Here is a 15,750-nt window from a genome sequence, read left to right on the forward strand (position 1 = left end):
CTCTTACCCTAATCTCCCCCAAAATTCTAAAAGCATCTTTCTGTCACCGGTAAACGAAGAAGACATTTATAAAATATTAATGACGCTAAAAAACACTAACTCCGTTGGTTATGATAACATAGACACTAAAGTTTTAAAATTATCTGCAATTTACCTAATTACCCCTCTAACATACATAATTAATCTATCGCTGACTGAAGGAATATTTCCCAATAAATTAAAATTCTCAATTGTAAAGCCACTCTACAAAAAAGGATTAAAAACAGAAATGAGCAACTACCGACCAATTACTCTAATTCCCATATTATCAAAAGTCTTTGAGAAAGTTATGTTTCAGAAAATTGAGAATTTCTTTACATCTTGCAATATCCTTAAAAAAGAACAATTCGGATTTAAAAAAGATAGCTCCACCACCGTAGCATGCTTTTCATTAATAAAACAAATTACAGAATGCCTTAATAATAAAAAACTCATTAGTTGTGTATTCCTGGACATGACAAAAGCTTTTGATTTTGTCTGTCACAAAACACTGCTGTCTAAGTTGTCGTGCTATGGAATAAGAGGTAACGCCTATAATTGGATTAAAAGCTATCTAGAAAATAGACTACAGTGCGTGGAAATCACTAAAACCATTAAATCCCACCAAAAATCATACAGGTCTACATATACATGCAACAATTATGGTACACCACAAGGCAGCATATTAGCCCCCCTCTTATTTTTGGTATACATTAACGACCTACCAGACGCAATAAACGTAGACAGTATACTTTTCGCAGACGACACTACGCTTATAATAAAAAGTAAAAATAAGGAAGACTTAAAAAGGGATACAATTAAAGCTCTAGACGACGCTATACAATGGTTAAAACTAAATAATCTCCAAATTAATATGACTAAAACAAATATAATTAATTTCCAATCATACAATACAAACTTACAACTTGACATAAAATACAAAAATAATCAACTGACTACTGTTAATGAATGTGTATTTTTGGGTATAACACTAGACAAATTCTGTAACTGGAAACCACACATTGCAAAAATTATAAATAAATTAGATCGTTTTGTGTATGTGTTAAGAAAATTAAAACAGACAATTAATTTAGATGTCGCCATGATCGCTTATCACGCATACGTATCATCGGTACTTAGATACGGTTTAATAATATGGGGTAACTCTGTAGCAATACAATCAATATTTAAAATACAAAAAAAATGTATTAGAGCAATGTGTGGAGTCCATTTTATGGATAGCTGTAAGCCACTATTTAAAAAATTGAAAATCTTGCCTTTGCCATGTCTGTACATTTTGGAAATATGTTTATTCGTTAAAAGAAATATTAGCTTCTTTGATAAATATGAAAAAACAAATACCACACGACATAGAGAAAGATTGCGCTTACCGAAAATCCGCCTTGCGCTATATAGAAACAATGCGTATTGCATGGCAATCACTATTTTCAATCACTTACCAATAAAAATTAGGGAACTGACATCGAATATTTTTAAAAATAAAGTATATAGACTGCTACAAGCCAAAAATTATTATAGTGTTAAGGAATACTTGAACGATAATGACATTAATGCATGAGTTACCTATAATTTAATTTAATTGTAATTTTGTATGTATTTTGTAATTTATTATCTTTTTTTTTAGTTGATTGAATGTATTAATGTGTACCTATATTATTGATAATTTTATTTGTACCTTCAAAAATTTTTGCACGCCATTTACAATGGCAGTATATGTGATATAAATATTGTATATTAACACCTTTGTATAACCATATACGTGCAAATAAACAAATTTGATTTGATTTGATTTGATTTGATTTAAATAACAGTAGATTATTCTTATAATTTAATGTTTTATTAACAATTGCCATGCAAGTGACCATAACTGCAGTAAATAATACAATAATAACTTGGATAAGACAAGACTAGAAGCCGGGTATGTACTACTAATTATTAATTTTATATAAAGTAGACTTTCTGAAAATTGCTTAATATATTTTTTATTTATTTATTTAGCACTTATTATTCCATGACATTTCAACCCAATTTACAACGAAGTTACACTTAGAAGATATTAATAATATAATTCGGATAAATGTCCTGGGCCCCTTTCGGGTATAGGCCTCCTCCAACTGTCCCTGTTTAATATACAGGGTGTCCCAAAAAGTAGGTGAAAAATTAAAAAAAAACGTCATAACTCCGAAAATACGAAAAATCACATAACATACATGGGGGTGATTCGGATAGCCCTCTAGGTCCTCTACCTCCCAGCTTCCGTTCATCACTACTTTTTGGGACACCCTGTATAATGACACATAAATAAAGTCTTGCTATGTCCATGTGTTTAGAAGACAGACTGCACTAGTAGTAATGATACAAAAGAGATGGGGGTAGAATAAATAAATTAATAAATCTCAAGGAAAGAATACAATTCCTTATGATTATAAATAATGAAAATACAATATTAATGATATTTGTCTTAAAGGTGATCCTAACCACAAATAGTTACACAGAATGAAGATAAAAAACGCATAAACGGAATGTTAAACATCTTTTTCATCACCAATCATCTTGATTTAGATCCAAGTTCACATTAATCAGTTCATATTTTTGAAGTTATACTTCTTTTGGCGCGATGGAGAAAAATGATGAGAGTGAATTTTTACGATGCGCGCGCACACCGACACCTAAATTTAACAGCATGAAGTTAGTTCTAGGTGGTATGAAAATTTATAACTACATATGTTCAAGTTGTATATTCTAGTATTTTTTTCCATACGCCAAAGAACTTACTCTTTTTTTTTCCAAATTGGACTTTAAACATAATACAATAAGGACCAAATTACACATTCCGTATATGCCGTGTATGCGTCCTAGCCACGCCTTGCATAGCAAACTTAATTTCTTCCATAAACGACGTCGAATTATGCACCGTAGTCCCTCCCAATACAACTCTGACACCCGGATACGCTTGGTTTATCTGTTGAACGCATAAAGCCTCTTCATATGTGGCTCCACCTACAATGAATACGATAATTTCTTGTGGCCGTCTACTCGTGGATAGGTCTTCTCCCCCCACTAAGGGGTAGAGATTCTCTCGAAGCTTCCCTTTGATTAGGTCTTCTAAAGTGTCCTTTAGGAGCGGCGTGTGCTGGGTGTAAATGTTTTCTACCCCACTGAGGCCCTGGAAGAAAAATGGATATGTAAGTTTTGGTATGGCTGTGTAATCAGTTGATAGAAAGTTTTTATTTTCATTGCATGTTTTAATTTTTGGTTTCTCTTTTTATTATATTTTTAGATAATAAAAATGTCACTGTTTATTGCTCTTTGAGTTCAGATTGTGTATAAGTAATGTTTTTTAAAGCGCTAGTAAAATTTTAATTTATTTATTTTTGTAAATAGAAGGAATAAATTGGAGCAACTATGAAAATCAGAAAAATAACCAGAGATATTAATTTATAATAGTAATGAACAATGCAATTAAGATTGAAGACGCTACGACCTATTTCTCCTACAAATTAGCCATTTACAAAACCATTTCTAGGGTACCTATTGGTTAAAATTTACCTTAAAAAGCCGCTTAGTGATCTTAGTAGCGTCCTGCAAGCCAAACAGATCACTTTGCCTTGCATGTGCCCCGCCATACTCCAAGCCGAGTACTGGTATAGTCACATCCCCACTTGTGCTGCGCGTGCGCAACATTTCCAACAGACTCGCAAGCGCATTGCTCGCGTGTTTCTCGTATCGCAGCGCGTAGATCGAGACCAGCTTGATGAGGTCCGAGTCGGATATCTTGTCGTTCGTGAATAGGGCTTTTATGCGCTGAAAGAAAAGGTGTGGTGAGAATGGTGAATAAAATATAACTAAAGATATATTACTTGGTCTTGTATCTATTGTTCAATTAATAATAAATTATTTAAATGTTATTTGTGTAAGAATTCATGTGCATTTTAATGCTTAACACTTTGTCTAAAAATTGTAAAAAACTTGTCACAGAATAAATATTTTAGTTTTTCTTTTTTTATTACGGAACAAAATCTAGAAACTTGTTATCAAAAAAATTTGATTATTTTGAGATTTGTCCCATAATTGAATTATTATAACATATCATAATTAACCAAGTACCTCTTATAAATTAAAAAAAAATCACCACCAATACCAGCGCGTTTAAAATTGGTTTATTATATTAAAAATATTGAATGTTTTTTATTCATTTTGCAAAACAAAAACATCAGTTCAGTCACATTAGTCTTAAGCAAATAGCAATTAAATACCTGCAGATGCTTCTGATGATCAGCCTGGCAGACGAGCTCCTGCTCCAGCTCGGAGACCAGCAGCAGCTCGCGCTTCGCCACACAACTCGACAGCTCCCCCACCACCGTCACGTGTTTGGTCACTGTGCCGCACATTTTCTGATCCAAACATCTTAATATATATAAATCTCGTGTCACAATGTCCTCAATGGACTCCTAAACCACTTAACCGATTATAATAAAATTCGCACACCATGTGCAGTTAGATCCAACTTGAGAGATAGAATAGTTTAAATCTCAAATCGTTTTAGAGAATGCGGGCGAAGCCGCGGGCGGTAAGCTAGTATTTAATAAATAGTGGCAGGTAAATAAATAAATAAGAAAAAAAGGGTGCGTGTACTAGTGTACACACGTAAGAAATTCTTTATGACCTTATTTTTCGAAAAATAATTTACTATATGCAACTTTACAGAAATACGTCGAATCACGCGTGATAGGGATAAGAAAAAGATGGCGCGTAACGGAAAAATGTTACACAAAATTTTTTTCCAACCCCGATAAAGATGTTTCACTTCAATAAATAAATATTTCAGGACAATTTTCACACACGGCATGATTTGCTAAGCTTTCTCTTGTGTTATGAAAACCAGATGGCTGATAAACATACATATAATATATTGTCGAAATAATAGCTTAAAATTGAATGAAGAATGGTTTTTATGGTGTGTGAAATAATAAAACGGAGTTGACAGTTTTTTAAAAGAATATAAACTCTAAAGGGATACTGTAAGAAATAAATAGTTTTATGAAAAATGGAATTTAAAGCGTAAGTATGCATGCATGAAGGTAAAGTAACAAATACACAGATTATTATTAATTTTTTTTAATATGTACTTACTGAAAATACGATATATTTTTTTTTTGTAAATTGTAGGAAAGAATTACTTTCTTCATCATTTTTATTTATTTTTTTATAAATTCGTAACTAACCTTGAAAAGCGGATAAGTTTCCACAAAGTTCTTCATGTCAGCGATACTCTCGACCTTTTGATGGCTCTTGGCCTTCTTCTGGAACTCATCCATCAACGACTTGATGGTTTGACCGATCTCGCCGAAGTTGGCGTAGCGATTCTGTTAGAATATTTAAATATTCAAGTTTTTGTTCACAAATTTACAAAAAACGAAAAAATAATAACTTATATACTTAATCTTATGAATAATATTAAAATTTTGAATGAATATTTTTAAAATAAAATGAATTTAAATGAAATACTCATCCTCAAAAGTTATAGTGGATGGTCCATGCAAATAACATCAAAAATGCAGAAATTAATTTAACCATTTTTTCTTCAGTGCAATCAACAATTGGCATAATATTATGTTTTAAGAATATGCTAAAGAAGGAATAATATTATTTTGGTATACGACCAATTTAAAGAGCTCTAAAAAGAATATCTGAAAAACTGCTGCTTCCATAGGTCAACTGAAAACTACATAAGTATGCGAAGTAAATCTCACTTTTGTATAAAAGTCATCTTGCTCCGGCGCCAGTACAATCTCCTTCAGCTCTTTGGGCACCTCAGCATGTGCCAGCGATACTCGATGGTTGTGGATGCCGATTAGTTCATGCACCATCGCTTGGTATGTCCACTGCGGAGATATTGTAGTACTTAAACACAAATGTAAGCTTAAACTTTAAGCTTACATCTGCCCCTTACCCCACTAGGGGACATGGGACTTCACTTTTACAATACTTTAAGCCTTAGATTAACGTAAAAGTGAAGTCCCATGTCCCCTAGTGGGGTAAGGTGCAGATGCATTATACATCAGTTTCACCGAACGATTTTCTTTAGGGACAAGTAGGTGATCAGCCTTCTGTGTCCTACCAGACCAAGACATTTTTTTTTCTTAGGCTCCACCGGGAATCGAACCCAGGACCACTCGGTGCTACGCTCACGCGTCAACCACTGTACTAAGGAGGCGGTACAGTGGTAGTAAAGTAATGTAAGTACTTATAAAAGTTGCTAATGCTTTACTGAACAGCTGTTTTACTTGTGCAACACTTGTTATGTTCAATGCTCAAACTGATATAATTATGTATATCTCATTCACTGATCTAATTAATTCTTAAAATGCATAAATTAACACTTTAGTTTTAAATTTCAATAATTTCAAGCCATAGATATTTTCTAATTTGATTTTACACAAGCACTAGGTATATATTTTGAAATTATACTTTTAACGGATATAAACGCGATTTATTTGTCATATTATTTATCGCAATATTTGAACACTTAACAGTGAGCTAAGTCTTAAATTTATAGGCCAATCTTCTATCCATACCTGATGCAACAATGGCGTAACAGGGTCATCCCGTCGATCCAATATCAACAATTGAGGGTTAGGAACATCCCCATTGAACGGTATATTATTATCCATGAGCACTGACTCCCTCCTCATCAGCTCCTTGACTCTATCAGCGAGGCGGGAACAGGGCTCCGAACCAGCCTGGTACCGGATTATGGGTCGCTTCTTCAGTGAAAGGAGTAAAGCAAGGAGGCCTTGCGAACATCGCTGTAAGTGCTGTTGGTTCCAAGATCGACCTATAAATAATAAACAAAATATTTGTAAAGTGTAAGAATTTGATAATACATGAAATAATACCCTACTAGTGAATATGCCTGTTTACATGTGAATTCCAATTGGAATCCCAAATTTTAATAACTATAAAAAAAAATGACGGCCAACTTTGTTCTTGTCGAAAAAAGAGTAAATAAATGTTAATTTATTTACTCGACAATCGTCGTTCATTTCGTCAATTTTAATTGGACTATTTCAGGAACTAAAGATTATTATAGACTGAACGAAAATTTAAGAAAAGTTTTGTAAGATTTTTCCTTCCTTATTTGTTTACCTTTGATAACATTCTTTTGTTTTTGACAATTGAAATAAAAAAAATATTATCAATGTAGTAAAATAAAAAATTGGATTGCTTTAATTTTTTCTCAGCAAAAAAATACATTATAAAAAATAATGCACTTTTGTGTCACTGGAAGCAGTGCACTGGTTAAATCAACTGCTCAATTAAAAGCCTAGCCTCTCAATTTATTGTTTAACCTCTCAATTTATTGTTTAACTAGCAGTCTGCCCCGGCTTCGCCCGTGGTACATATTTCGCAATAAAATAGCCGATGTTCTTTCTCAGGGTCTAAAGATTGTCTGTGCCAAATTTCATCAAAATCAGTCCAGTAGTTTATGCGTGAAAACCATACATACAAAATTACAAACCTTTCCTCTTTATAATATTAGTATAGATAGTATAAATTGAACTATACACAACCATCAATATAAACAAATGTAAACATTTCTAATCCATACCATGCAAACAGCCCACAATGTTAAACGAGAACAGATGTCGATCCACAGCCAGATAATCAGCAAACACTTCCTGCACCTCTCTCACAGCTTCCTGCTCATCACACTCGGCTAGAGTCTTTACGTCCGCTTTTGATATTACGTTGCTGAAATCTGTAAAAAGATTACATGAAGAAAATTAATAGACTTTAGTATACATATCTATAACTACAGAAGTGACTGATGAAATTTGCAATGTTCTCAATATTTAGTAAATATATGACAGTGATAAATGGTAAAACTGATGATTCAGAAGTGTTCTATTAATTTAATTGTATAAGTAAATGCTTGATTTTGAAAAAAATCATAGACAATGTTTTATAAATAATCTGTTTCCCAATTTATAAGGTATAACAGCATACAAATAACAAAAAAAGAATTAATTGCCCTTCATACATAAACATTAAAATATAACAATCTAAAAAATCAAACTATTTTCACTCACAAATAAAGTATACTCCATATTTAGGACACCTCAGTTCTCGTGATAACAGGGCTATATTTTCTGAGGTAGGTCGCAGGAATACTATGCATTTCATATGCTTCATATTATCCCATTTTGTTTGACTGTCAATCCTCTCAAATAGATAGACTTCTTTTTGAAGGATCTCTGACTGACTGAATACCATACTTACTATACTAGTCTGCAAAACACAAAATAAGGTACATTAGAAAGTGGATATAATGAACACAACAGCAACAGCTGTTCATATAATAACTGGGAGTATCTGTATATTTTGATAATCATTTTGGATATTTTTCATGGTTATACTTTGATTTAAATGTCATAAAGCATGAATATTTTATCCATTTCAGTTCCAGTTTTATAGGCAACACACTGTTATAGTAATTATATTTATTATGATACAGGCAAAGGAAATGAGCCAAATAATTATATAAAGCTGCTGCCCACTTCTATAAAGTGTAAAGTTTGAATTTTATTGAAGTGATATAAGTTGTCAATTGAAAGAATAATTATTTATAACTCACAGTCTCTTTATCCATTAAAATCACTTTCATTCCAGGCCCACTTTCCTCAGTCATTTTTGTAATATACATTTTTACCGCCTGGATCACGTTCATGATGACTGCTTTGTATGGCTTTAAATAATTAAAATTAATTTATTTTTCCCTCGTTTATTTATAATGTATTTGTTTTTGTGAAATAAAATTGAATGGCTTCAAATTTCAATAAATATTGATGTTTTTCTTCACAACATTTGACTTTGACAAAATGACACTTCATTGGTATAAACTTGACAGATCAGTCCGAAAACCATCTGACAAGCTAAAAGTGTATGGTCAACAATAATTGTTTACTAAACGTGTCGACTGTCGTAGATATAATAGGAATGCGTGCAATATTGTATAATATATCGACCGAGACTTTAGATTTTATTTATATAACGTTGAAATAATATTTACATTGTATTACACAACTTGTATACTAACAATATTAAACTTTAGCTATGTACATAACATCTTTAACATAATATAATGTGCATTTATATGCACATTAGTTAAAATATTATACTGTGCATATAAATGCACAGTATCATATCCTTATGGATCTTTAAAAATTGTGCATATGTACAAATACAAATACACATATTATGTGTGCAAATAAAAGATGCAGAACATCTTAGAATACGGAGAAAAAATAAATTTATATGTATAAAAGAAGCAGCTGAAAAAATGTTACAAATTATACTAATTTTCTCACAAAATGAAAATATATGCAATTTGTATTTTATGTTATAATGACATAATAATTTCCAGAAAAGATATAAAATGCGAATGCAACACATGGAACAAGGAAAACGTTTCCACACATTTCTTTGTTCCATGAATGTCGCGACTTTTTTGCCGCACATGACGTGTTATCAGTAATCGCTTTTGCTGACATTTGTGACAGTGAAGTTACATCACTAGTTATCTTGCAAAGGTCGGCCGGGTCGTGCTGATTACTCTAAAATCGTATACCTACCCGAAGTTATTAAGTAATTCCATTCATAATATACGCACAATAATGTTCTCACGCGTACTAAAACCCGTAGCCTCCGTGGCCGTACAAAATGGAGCCAAGAGCTTCTCCACATCACCTCAGGTAAAAAGTGCTATTTGATCTGAAGGCCAATTAGTTTCAGTAATGAGGATTTAAATTCCTTGCAAAAAAAAATATTGTTTCGGTTTTGTTATAACTCAATATCTGAGGGTAAGTCGAAAGTTTTTAATCATGTTTTATAATAAAAAATGTATTTCAGAGCAACTACAAAGTTGTCGTGGCTGGTGCCGCCGGTGGTATCGGCCAGCCCTTGGCCCTGCTGCTGAAACAGAACCCCTTGGTGAGCCACTTGGCTTGCTATGACATCGCGCCGGTGACCCCTGGCGTAGCAGCCGACCTTTCGCACATGGACACCCCAGCCAAGGTCACGGGCCACAAGGGACCTGAAGAACTCGGCGCCGCTATTGAATGTAAGCATCCAATTAGATTTTTAATTTAATTTAGGTTATGTTGCTGTTACATAATAGTCATAACCTATATATAGTTAATAGTGAAGGCCATGTTATGTCAATGTCAGTTTTCATGGAAACTTTTATAGATGCTGAAATTGGAAACAACATGAATGTGTTTTATGTTATTATCAAACCAACAACAACTAATGGGCTCTTTTATAATATTTTTTATTAGATTTATATAAAGCAGTATCAATATTGTCCCAATTGGTAGATCATATAATAAATAAGAATTATTATAGTCTTAAGGAAAGCTTTAAAAATGTATTTGTTAAATAATGATCAACATCATAACTACTGAATTGATTCTTTTGAACTACTACTACAAGTATATGGGCATACACTTAGAAGTCTGAAGTAAAGTAATCACATGACCTGTACTTGCAAGAGTGTCTATTTACAAATGTCTTTTGTCTTAAAAAATTTTATATTTCTAGATTGCATTATATAAAGAAGCTATGACCAGCAAAATCTTGATTACATGGAGTTAGTATTGATATTTTTTTTATTTTTTTTAGAGGCTTTGTAGAGCATAGAGCAGATTTTTTATTTTTTTTTACATACAACAGATTCAAAAGAGCTATGTATATCTAAAATGATTATTGTTTTTATAGTTTGTACTCCCTATACCGAGTAATTATGCATTGAAAAGTGATTTTCCCATACATAATTTCCTCTCTTAATGTAATGGTACATACCTACAAAACTTTAGGATAATATGTATATGTATTCCTCCTGTAAAGTCATATATGTAATGTATTTATAATGTTATTATAACATCTTATTAATATCAATTAACTAGCGGTTTCCCGTGGTTTCACACTCATTGCTCAGCTCCTGTTGGTCTTAGTGTGATGATATATAGCCTATATCCTTCCTCGATAAATGGGCTATCCAACACCGAAATAATTTTTCAAATCACATGAGTAGTTCCTGAGATTAGCCCGTTCAAATAAACAAACTCTTCAGCTTTATAATATTCGTATAGATTGTTGTTGTGAAGGAAGTAAGTGATACAAATTCTTATGAAAAAATTTCTAATATTGAATGAGGCATCTTCTATGACATAATGGTAAACGTCTATTCTGTGATAAGATAATGTTTATTGATAATAATATCAGACCATAAAAGATGTGATAATATAACTTATAGAAATAGGTTAACAATTATTTATATTCTCAATATATTACCCTATTTATTGCATTATAATTCTTAACGAGCTATTAATAAGATTTAAAATATCTAAACATGTAAAAAATTACAATCAATTTTTAATCAAGGTCATAAATTGTTTGATTATTTGTTTTTGATTAGACTTGAGGCCTATTTAAACAAGTAGTTACAATAATATTAATGACAGTATTTAATGAATAATCATTTTCCCGAAAAATAAAAGTAAATTAACAGTAATATACATACAGAGATTCTCTTTTAACATATTTTACATACCTATAATATAGTTCGAATATTTAAAACTCTACACCACACTGTTTGAGGTGATTGAAACATTAATTATTACTCTAAAAGACATTCTGATTCAATTTTACTTGATTAAATTCTAATTTTATTGATAGGTACATTATTAAATAACATTCAACCCTAGAATTCAATAAACCCTACACACATAGCATTAATACCTATTGCATCAACTAACCAAAACACTATTCAAACAAGTCTTAAAATATCCAGAAAACACGATTAAACCAATACTCTAATGTAAATACAATCTTGCAGCTGCCGATGTAGTGGTGATCCCAGCCGGAGTCCCCCGCAAGCCGGGCATGACCCGCGACGACTTGTTCAACACCAACGCCTCCATCGTCAGGGACCTTGCTGCATGTGTGGCTGCGAAGGCACCCAAAGCAATGCTAGCTATCATCACCAACCCTGTTAACTCGATGGTGCCCATCGCGTCTGAGGTTTTGAAGAAGGTAGGTGATATTATATACGGATCAACTTTCCTTCTTTATTTGGTTATCTTTGATAACATTGATAGCCCTGGTTTTAGACAAGGGCAAAACACGAATTTGTCATAAAAACTTTTAAGTATAGACTTAGACATCAAATGAAAATAAATGATGCGAAACTGGGTTCATAAGATGTGATTATAAATATGTAATTACTATGACTATCTATTAAATCGTTTGTTTACAAACCTTTATCTTGCTCATTTACGTACCGATTTTGTAATTATATATTTATTTTAATTTCTCTTTGTGTAAGTAATTGATACGATAATAATATTTGTATTGAATCAGTTGACAGAATTTATATAGCGCCACTAATGCTCAAAAAAATCTTTCATCATCATCTTTATTCTCATTAATTATATTTATTGCTAAAGCTATTTTTTCCACTAATTCAAATACTTTTTTTGTCCATCCCCAGGCGGGTGTGTACGACCCGAAACGCGTGTTCGGCGTCACAACCCTGGACGTTGTCCGTGCCGCCGCTTTCATCGGCGAGATCAACGGTGTAGACCCTCGCTCGGTGACCATCCCCGTGATCGGAGGGCACTCGGGTGTGACCATCATTCCCCTGCTCAGCCAGAGTCAGCCCCCTGTCAAGCTCACCGACCAAGCCAAGATTGATGCGCTGACCAAGAGGATACAGGAGGCCGGTACTGAGGTGAGTGTAGTGATGTGGGGTGGTGTAGGGTTATGCGAATTGACGAGGGCTGACGCCAAGTGAGGCTAAATGATGCAGTTTGAAAGAAACTTATTTCATTTTTAGGGTACTGGAGTTAGGTTATGTCGAAAGGATTATTGCCTACATCATGCAATACCGACAATTTAATTTGTTTTTAGGGTCGAAATTAATTGACTAATTTTGATTTGTTTCGTTATTTTTTTTTTTTATTATACCTGCAAAAATATTATGGTCATATTCATATTAAAATTTTGAACAACTATTTTATTAATATTGAAATTGTCAAAATTGTCCTGAAATATTTATTTATATTATTTATTAATATGTGTGTATGTTTGTCTGCAGGTAGTGAAGGCGAAGGCCGGTGGTGGTTCGGCCACACTCTCCATGGCGTACGCCGGCGCCAGGCTCACCAACTCACTGCTTAGGGGACTTAAGGTATGTATTTCATTTATTTTTATATTTTTTTCATTATCATTTCATATCATCTTGGTCTTATTGCCCCCAAAATGTTGTTACACAATGTAAAAAAAAGAATTTATACTTTATCACGTGAGAATGTGGTGAACTAACAATACCTAGTGTGCATAGATGACTTCTCTTTCTTATAGTTTTAAAAGTGGCAATATTTCTATAATTATGGAATATATAAGAAATATGTATGTGTGTGTATTTATTAAATTTATGAAGCATGTTTAAAATTGAAAACATTTTAAACCCATTCTATTTAAATAAGGGAGAAAAACTACAAATAAAAATTCATATAAATCAATCCAAGCATTCTTTAGATGTGAACAGTGTACAAAATATTTATTTTATAAGTATAGATTAACTCAAATAAAACAACCAAGATATTAATAAAATATATTTATTACGATTCAGATTGTATATACATTTACAATTCATATAATTAATTTATTTGCAATCAATATCAAAAAACTAATTTACATATATCCAAAATCACTAATAATTTTCTCTCTCCAGGGTGAAGCCAACGTAGTAGAATGCGCGTACGTCAAGTCTGACCTCACAGAAGCTGCCTACTTCGCGAACCCGGTGTTGCTCGGCAAAAATGGTCTAGAAAAGAACCTCGGCTACGGAAAACTCAACGCGTACGAACAACAACTGCTCAAGGATGCCCTCCCTGAACTCCTCAAGAACATCAAAACCGGAGAAGACTTCGCCAAGAAGTAGATATTATAAAAAAAATAAGATCAGACCTCATTGTCGTGATAAAAAACATACTTTTTCAATAAACTATGTAGTTTGTCCAAGGTCTAATCAAATAGCTCTAATTCAAGTGTAGATGATGTACTCAATGTATGATTTGTATAAAGCCGATCGAAATTTTTATCCCCATTTTTGTATGTGCATTTTGTTAAATCATATTCAGTTATTTATTTGATGTCCTCGCTCGGCACAAAGTGACGGGTGGGGAGTCGTCTGTATATAGGCTGCTTGGTTCTGTGTGATGTGTCAATAAACACTTTTTTATTATAGAATGTTTTGTTTTATTTCCACTTAAGAGGCCTACACCACCGAAACTAGCGCCACCGAACATTTTATTTTTTTACTCCTAAAGTGGCCACTTTTGGCGGTAATCAAAAGTTCTCCTAATTTACCGAATGCAAAATAATGAAAAGTAATACCAAAAATACTACAAGTAATATACTAGCAAAGTACCGAGCTAGATTTTTTAAATTTGATCTGGTTAAGGAGTAAAAAAATAAAATGTTGGGGGGGCGCTAGTTTCGGTGGTGTAGTCGCCTTAAACACCTTTTATATATTTTTTCGCACTTTAATACCATTTTGATTATCATCAGATGAACTCATCAAAAACATACATCCAAAAATATGATACAATTTCATTAGGAAAATAATTTATAAGATTGGATACATATCTCTTTTCAAAACTAAATAGAGAAATAGAGTGAAATAGTGACTAAAGTTTTACTTGTTTTACCAAATCCATAATTTCTCATAAAATATTTTAGTGGAGTATATTCTCACAGGTGACAAAAGTTACAGGGGAAATACGTTTATAATTTACTAGCTTCCGCCACCGACTTTCTACGTGCATCCCCTTTTTTCCTCGTTCCCGCAAGAATTTCGGGAAATCCTTTCTTAGCGGATGCCTACGTCGTTTTAAAAAAATCATATCTCAATCCGTATAGCTTACATATTATGGACAAACAAGGTACTTATACAATCTGTTGGATAATTAATGTAACTGATGCACTGGTTTTTATTCCACCACGAAACTCGTTTATGAAAAGAAAATAATAAATATTCATGCTCGATGCTCACTGCAAATTATGTACTCAGCGAAGCAACAATGTCGCACATTCTTCGATATATTCTCAAATGTGATTGATTTTCATAGAACTCTATATAAATCTCGATCATTAATAACACTAAATATGCTGAGAACACAGTTACGCCAGTCCAAGTGCGATTTTTAGGATTACTGTAGCTTATTCGAGGACTGCTTTCCATTTTTTATATGTAACTGATGTAATAATTAATTAGTGTTTGTTCTTGGATGCATGCCATTATATTTACAGCGTGTCATGTGATGCCAATGATCACGTTTTGTTGCATATTTTACTTAAATTTTGAATTTGTAAACTAAATTTATAACGAAGGAATAATTTCAGAGATATGACTTAAGTTTTTATATATTTCTACAACTAGCGTATTCCTTGGGATTTATGAGAGCATGAATACAGTAAAAATTACAAAAAAAAGTTATTTCATCAATATGACCTAGATACGACTAAATAATAATCTATCTATTTAGATACTATCTCGATTAAGTATAGTATTATCACATGACATTACTTTATGAATTGGTCAAAAAACAAGTAGGTACATAATTGAAATTGGTTAGCACGTGT

At 32.6% G+C, this 15,750-nt stretch overlaps 2 protein-coding genes across 2 annotated transcripts; one reads left to right on the forward strand and one right to left on the reverse strand.

Moving 5' to 3' along the window:
• Nucleotides 1-1,840: 1,840 nt before the first annotated feature.
• On the reverse strand, nt 1,841-8,891 carry LOC123700316 (vacuolar protein sorting-associated protein 45). The gene is made up of 9 exons (XM_045647498.1): nt 8,678-8,891; nt 8,133-8,331; nt 7,652-7,801; nt 6,618-6,877; nt 5,793-5,924; nt 5,265-5,405; nt 4,296-4,433; nt 3,589-3,843; nt 1,841-3,205 (listed from the first exon to the last, which is right to left on the reverse strand). Exons 1-9 carry the CDS (start codon nt 8,768-8,770, stop codon nt 2,864-2,866), a joined length of 1,710 nt encoding a protein of 569 aa, XP_045503454.1. The 5' UTR covers nt 8,771-8,891; the 3' UTR covers nt 1,841-2,863.
• Nucleotides 8,892-9,599: 708 nt separating this feature from the next.
• On the forward strand, nt 9,600-14,350 carry LOC123700130 (probable malate dehydrogenase, mitochondrial). The gene is made up of 6 exons (XM_045647263.1): nt 9,600-9,794; nt 9,952-10,162; nt 11,939-12,135; nt 12,593-12,832; nt 13,199-13,291; nt 13,838-14,350. Exons 1-6 carry the CDS (start codon nt 9,717-9,719, stop codon nt 14,045-14,047), a joined length of 1,029 nt encoding a protein of 342 aa, XP_045503219.1. The 5' UTR covers nt 9,600-9,716; the 3' UTR covers nt 14,048-14,350.
• Nucleotides 14,351-15,750: the final 1,400 nt, after the last annotated feature.

The sequence above is a fragment of the Colias croceus genome, chromosome 19 (genome assembly GCF_905220415.1).
Source record: "Colias croceus chromosome 19, ilColCroc2.1".
In the NCBI taxonomy this organism is placed as follows: Eukaryota; Metazoa; Arthropoda; class Insecta; order Lepidoptera; family Pieridae; genus Colias; species Colias croceus.